At 43.0% G+C, this 7,082-nt stretch overlaps 1 protein-coding gene across 1 annotated transcript; it reads left to right on the top strand.

The window, feature by feature from the left end:
* The first annotated feature begins 984 nt into the window (after nt 1–984).
* On the top strand, nt 985–6,499 carry TMEM215 (transmembrane protein 215). Its single transcript, XM_012454607.2, has 2 exons — nt 985–1,071; nt 1,393–6,499. Exon 2 carries the CDS (start codon nt 1,451–1,453, stop codon nt 2,156–2,158), a length of 708 nt encoding a protein of 235 aa, XP_012310030.1. The 5' UTR covers nt 985–1,071; nt 1,393–1,450; the 3' UTR covers nt 2,159–6,499.
* Nucleotides 6,500–7,082: the final 583 nt, after the last annotated feature.

The raw sequence follows: 7,082 nt of genomic DNA, 5'->3' as shown, positions 1-7,082 counted from the left end.
TGGTCCTGACAGGTCAAGGCCCCTTCTCCTCGCGAACTGGGGGGCAGGGAGCCCTTCTCCCTTGCCCAGTCCACCTGGCACCACGGCGCTGTGGAAGTGAAATCCAAGCTCCAAGGTCATCCTCTCCTGGGCCTGGAGCTGGAAGGCCACTGGGACTCCGGTGACCCCCCCCAAGGCCCGGACTAGCACGGCACCCGCCCCTCACCACTAACCCACTCCTCCTGGGCGCTGGTCCCGAGGCGCACTCACTCCGCTGCAAGAGCGCTTTCGCGCGCCGCCACCGCCCAGCGCCGGGACCAGCGCAGTCTTCAGGCACCGGCTCCCAGAGGGAAACTGCCCTCCGCGCCCCGAGTCGAGGGGTGGAGAGAAGGGCGCCCGGGGAGCCCCCTGGGCCTGCCGTCAGTCACCTGGATTTGTAATTGGCGAAGGGTGCGGGTCCCCGAGGGACACCTCCATCTGGCACCTAACCTTTCGGATCCCAAACTGGGAGCCCGAGCTCCGACATTCCAACGGAATCCCCGTGGGCAAACCGACCCTGGTTCCCGACTCCGGCCACCAGCAGCCTCGCGCCCCAGACCCTCCCCGGGCACGGAAGCAGGTCAGGTCGCCCTGCTCAGCCTCCGGGGCGGCGGCGGCACCAACCCCGGCGGCTCTCAGCAGCCCCGACGAGACCCCGCGCAGCGCCTGCCTCCGGGTGGCCTCTCTCCTCGGCTGACCCCCTCGCGCCCCCGCGCGTCCTTCTGCGTTTCTCAGCCTGCTCTGACAGTGATGTAACAAGGCCAGGCTCGCGCCGCGTCCCCTCTTTCCCAGACTCAGTGCTTCCTCCCCCCGCGCCCCGCGCTCTGCGCGCTGAGCTGGCGCCGGGCTCCGCTTGCACAGCACGGGGACCGACGGGCACGGCTGGGAGCACCGCTTTCCCACGTTCCACCTCCCGGATGCAGAGTCGGTGGGGGAAACCAGGCTTTCCTCCCAGAACCAGGGGAGCGAGCCGAGGGGGCAGCTGCTTTGGAGGCTTCCGAGGAGACAGCCTGGTTTCTTTCCCTACTTCCTGGAGAGGGCAGGAAACCTCAGGTACCTGGTGACCCCAGCCGGTGCGTGTTGATTTGAGAGAGAGGGACAGAGGTTGCAATAGTGAGAGGGAGGGAGGGAGGGTACGAGGGAGAAAGGGAGGGAGGGAGAAGGGACGGAGAGGAAGAGTGAGAAATAGAAACAGGGTGAGATTGCAAGAGAAACGCGGAGAGACAGAGATTGCAAGAGAGATACAGAGGCAGAGACCAAGACTGAAAGTCAAGAAGAGAGTCAGAGACAAAGAGCAAGAGAGAGACAAGAGTTGGTGGGTGGGAGCTTGACCTGGATTTTTTTTTAAACGCACTGTGGTTTCATCTCTGACAGAATAGAGGAACGCTGCTCCCTGGCCAGCAAGGAGCCCCCAAACTGGATGGAGTGAAAGATGCGGCCTGATGACATTAACCCGAGGACTGGGCTGGTGGTGGCCCTGGTCAGTGTCTTCTTGGTCTTCGGTTTCATGTTCACCGTCTCTGGGATGAAAGGAGAGACTTTGGGAAACATCCCTCTCCTGGCCATCGGGCCGGCCATCTGCCTACCGGGCATTGCGGCCATTGCCCTGGCCAGGAAAACCGAGGGATGCACCAAGTGGCCAGAGAACGAGCTGCTGTGGGTCCGCAAGTTGCCCTGCTTCCGGAAACCCAGGGACAAGGAGGTGGTGGAGCTGCTGAGGACCCCTTCAGACCTGGAGTCCGGCAAGGGGAGCTCAGATGAGCTGGCTAAGAAGGCGGGTGTCAGGGGGAAGCCTCCCCAACAAGGCCAGGGTGAGGTGTCTGTGGCCAGCTCCATCACCACCCCCATACCCACGGAGGAAGGAGAATGCCAGAGCCTGGTCCAGAGTGGGCATCAGGAGGAGACGTCCAGATACCTGGACGGCTACTGCCCCTCAGGCAGTTCCCTTGCCTACAGTGCCTTGGACGTCAAGTGCTCAGCCTGGGACAGATCTGAGTGCCCTGAGCCTGAGGACAGCATCTTCTTTGTGCCCCAGGACAGTATCATCGTTTGCTCCTACAAGCAGAACAGCCCCTATGACAGATACTGTTGTTATATCAATCAGATACAAGGCAGGTGGGACCACGAGACCATCGTCTAATCTGTGCATACAAAGGTCACTGGATTGATAGAAACGTGACTATGCCCAGCTCCCCATGGAAGGAAATTGCTCTGCTTGGAGAGCCTTCACACTGTTAGAAATTGACCTGGTATGTGATGGGTGTGATAACCTCTGGTGCCCAAGAGTCATGTAAATAGGCATGTTGGGGACACACTTTAGGGAAGGGTGATAAGGGTTAAGGACACTGGAAGAGGCAGTGGGTAGGAAAGGAAGCTACTCCGGTTGCTTCTTAACAATTTACACAATGTTGAATGTTTTGTAAAATAACTCAAAAAGTGCTATCCAGGACCAGCTGAAAGCAAGATAAATCTAGAGTGGGCTGCAGACGTGAGGCATCAAACGATGCATGAGCTGTCCATAGGGAAACTGAGCTGCTTTGTTTTTGAAGAAATTGAAAAAAAATTAATGATCTGTTATAATTGATCACAAATGATCTGTTATAATCTGAAATAATTTTTGTCTGGCAAAAAGCTTATCATACTTGGTATTTGCTGAAAGAAAAAAATCAAGATAGAAGAGTTAACCCCTCTTTAGATGGGATGGTTTTTGGGAAAAGGGGAGTAAAAGACAGTTGGATTATGTAACTGAGTCTTGTGGCATTATTGTCTGACAAGATCATGGTTTCTAATAAAGTAAAATAAGTGTGACCAGTTATGTGAAAAGTTAACATATTTACATGGCTATGTTACTTCTTAAACTCTTTGTTTAAATCCATTTATTGTATCTTTATCTGAAATGGATTTTTTCTAAACATTTACTATCATTCATGTATTATTTCCTTACCAGGTGCAAAATTACTTGATATGATACTTTCATAGATTAGAATTTGTTTTCATCAAGAAAAAATGAATTTTACATATATAGCCAAGTCTTTGGCTATATTGGCAGCCATGTACTGATAATTACCATTCCTATATACCTTTTAAAATCTGACAACTATAAAGTCTACACATTAGCCCTGAACACTGCATGTAATTTGTATGAAGTACAATAATTAAACCTTTGGAAGTGTCATTATTTGTAAATTTGTTCAACTCCTCTCACAAATTGTAAATGCCAGTGAAACAAGAGCTAATCTACTAAATTTAACTGAAACCTAGATTTTATTAAGTTCACCTGATCAGTGAACAAAGTCTGTTAAAAAAAAAAAGTCTCTTTATTTCATACATTTTTGCTGCTGAGGAAAACAAATCACAGTGATATCCTAAAATGTGCTTTCTGTTTCACTTGCTCAACTGCAGTAGACAAGAAGGCTATCAAGCAGAATGCCATTTGGTCCCTGGTAAAGAAATACATTGAATTATAATAGGAATGATGATAGAGTTCATCTTGAAGAAGTATTTTGTATCCTTCAAAGAATGATCATTTTAAGTGATCATAATCTTAGTCACTTTCTCCCAAAAGGGGAATTGAGGACAAAAATTTGGACATACTTTTTTGGGTATTTCAATTCCAACTCTGCAACTCTTTCTTAAGTATAGCAATTGTGTTCTGTCTTAAGAATCATGCTCTTAAAAAAAATCATAATTTTCAAGTCACGTTCAAAATCAAAAATATGTAATTATTTTAGTAGGGCTTAAATGTCAGAAATGAGATGCCGGATCTTGGGCATTTTATCTTCTTACACCTGAGTTTCTCACTCTCTGGTGGGGGGAAACTGATTTACACTCGATTATTTCTATCATTCATTTTCAGTTTAAATATTTCTATGGTATTATGTCAAAGGCACGTTATATATTGCCAGGAAATGAGTTACAGCAAAATGCATGCCAAAGTTAAGAAATTTATGATAATTATGTGAAATAGATTGCATTGCTACTACTCAAAAAAGAATTTTGTAGATGTATGAAACCAGATGCTTTATATTACCAAATATTATTTATTCAACGCAATACATTCCTGAGAATACATTAACATAATCAGAGTAAAATATTTTTGAGGAGAAAATTTAAAATGTTGGTATAACTCAAAGTAATCTAATACATAACCTTGCACTAAATGTGATCGACTTTGGATTTGGGATGGGAAGAGCTAGTTCCCTAAAATCACAGTAACTTTTAATAATTTTAATATACTTTGAAAACAGAAAATCATATTTTTATAATGGTGACAACTATTGGATGACTCTTAGGAATAAAAACTTTCTTTAAAATGTTTGCCACTGTTAGAGGTGAGGAGATAGTGAGACAGAGAGGTTTTCACAGAGACTCAGCAAATCTTACACAGTAATGCTGCAATTTTCTGAAGAAAGACGCCTGCAGAGTCAGGTGTGGTTTGGGGGTTGGAAAAGTTATTTTCTGATTTCTTGGAACCATTTCAAACTCCTTCATATCATTCTCTCTCTTTCCCAATTGAGGGTCAACTACTAGTTTAGAGGTAAAAGGCATTTTAGCTCATTTTCAAGTTCTACTTCAGAAAAAAACCTATTTCATGTTTCTTCTCCCATCTACCTTCTTTAAGGTATTTAAGTATGCATTTGAGGAAACGTTTTCCTGTGCTAAAATAAAGGTTTGCAAATGTTGGTGTGAGAGGTTTTAACTTTGACCAGTGAGAATAAAACATATGATTGTGTGTGTTAATTTCTCTTAACATATTAACAAATCCCTTTCTATATACAACAAGGTAGCCCAGCGCCCCAAATCAGTACTTGTAAGTACTATTCAGAGTAAAACTTCCAAAGTCTAAAAAATACACACACAAAAAGGGTAAAACCCACATTCTTTTGAACAGAGGTAGAAGAAAAAGAGGAAAAAGGTGTCTCAGCCCTTTAGAGGAAAAGACAGCAACTCATTCCAATGAGTTGGACAGTTTTAGCAAATTGTTCATATTAATATAATAGACATTAGGATTGTTCCTGGCAGTCTTAAGGGCTCCTAGACATATAAATTTATGTAGGCATTACTTTATTTTGCTGTTAATCCAAATAGACATTTCAACTTTATTTTGAATAGGCATTTTATTTTCAAAATTTCTCCGTTGAATTTCTCTTGCTCTATATGCCTATTTATTGTGCACATGGGTTATTTTTCCAAACTGCTTCTTGATTCTTAAGTGAGAATTCAGACAAGATACTCAGATGAGAGGATACTAGACATATGTTTTAAGATTTATTTTCTGTTGCAGTCATCTTGGCAAACAAAATCCAGATACAGTTAAGTTCAGGCTCTCTTCCAAACCCTACTAAGCAGCTGCTTTGAAAATGTTTTCAATACTATAGATCTTAATATCCATAGAGATGACAAATGTAGGAAAGGAACATTCATTCTTTCAAATGTTTTTTCTCTTTTCCAATGTCCAATCTCTAGTTATTTATTAATAGCCTCCCTCTGTACTCACAACGTCGTTTATTTGGTGAATTCACTATTATTAATACTAGTATTTTATCACATTAAGGAAAATGTTTCTGAAAACCTACAACCTCACTATCCTAAAACAACTCCTGTGTTCCTATTTTGTATATCACCTTCCAGGCCTCCTCCACATGCATATGCAGTGTACATATTATAATAGTGTGTTTTTCTTTTCTCTTTTAATTATATTCCAAGCATGTTTCCATGTTACTATGTAGCATTCCTGATTATCAATGAACGATTATGTAATATGCCATTTTAGTGATGTTCCATAATTTATCATGGCATTCCTTATCGCTGGCAAGATATTAAGTTTTATGGATGGCTTTGTATGTTTTGTTCCTGTTGTTAGGTACACTGCTATATTATTTGTTATATGCCAATAGGGAGGAACTTTTACTGTTGAACAGCTATCTCCTTGTGGATGAGAGAGAGGCGGCAGAAATGTGTAAATGAATGGAACTCTCCACACTGTTGTGTGGGTCTTCCCTTCACTCATGTGGACATAAGACCCGGGGTGGGAAACAAAACAATGATTCTTCAAAAAGGGTCTCCCATCAGGACCAGAACTAGTATGTTCAAGAGTAAGATGGAACATTTTCCCAGCTAAGGTAACAGTGGTGTGTTTCTCATGATCAGGTATGACGGTGGTGTCAGTTCTCAAGAGCATCACGTTCAACAAGCAAAATGATAAATAGATGTGAACAATAATAATGACTTTGTAATAGGCCAAAAGCATTTTCTTAAAGTACCTCATCATATATTTTATAATAGACTGTATTTCATATGTATATGTATTGTTGCCTATCAGTGACTTACAAATGAACTGGAATTTCAGGAATCTGATAGACGCTGCCTGTGAGTTTTCTGTGTTTCAGTTTCTTACTGGGAAAAACTAAAATGAGGATGGAAATGGGGACAAATGCTTGGATTGCCCAAATATCTCAATAAAAGACTGGATTCCATTCAACCTCTTGTCCAGTTAACATAAAATCATGTAGACAACATTGAATCTGAGCTCATGACTTTAATTTCTTATGACCTACCACAGGGTCCTCACTCTATGGGCACCAAACCAAAAGAAATGTGTACATGATCCTGCTCAGATACACAACAGGCAGGAACTGATGTTAGATAGCCACAATCCTTGGCAACTTGTTCCTGGGACTGACCCTTATTAGGGATTCTTTCTTTATTTTTCCTCTTTATTCCCCCCCCCGACCCCAGATTAGTGCCTGCAGACTTTATATCCTCGGTGACAGTATGAAGCTTTGCATGCTTTATCCCTAATGAGGTACAGAGTTACAGAATGAACTGATTACAAAACAGTACATAAAGCTATTAAAAATCTCCTGTGCTGCTCTTTGACAAATCTATCTTTAGAAAGTTAAACATAAAAGAATTTTTGCAATTAATCACTTTCTTATTTTTCATGGTAATGAACTATTGTACGTAAGACAACTCTTCAGTAGGAGGCAAGACCACATTTGTTTGAAAAAACTAGGCTTTTGAAAATGACCTGTCTAATTTTAACATGAAAATATATGGGCAAT

The sequence above is a fragment of the Aotus nancymaae genome, unplaced genomic scaffold (genome assembly GCF_030222135.1).
Source record: "Aotus nancymaae isolate 86718 unplaced genomic scaffold, 86718_ANA_hifiasm-v0.15.2.pri h1tg000003l, whole genome shotgun sequence".
NCBI lineage: Eukaryota > Metazoa > Chordata > Mammalia > Primates > Aotidae > Aotus > Aotus nancymaae.
This window is presented reverse-complemented; position numbering and strand designations above follow the sequence as displayed.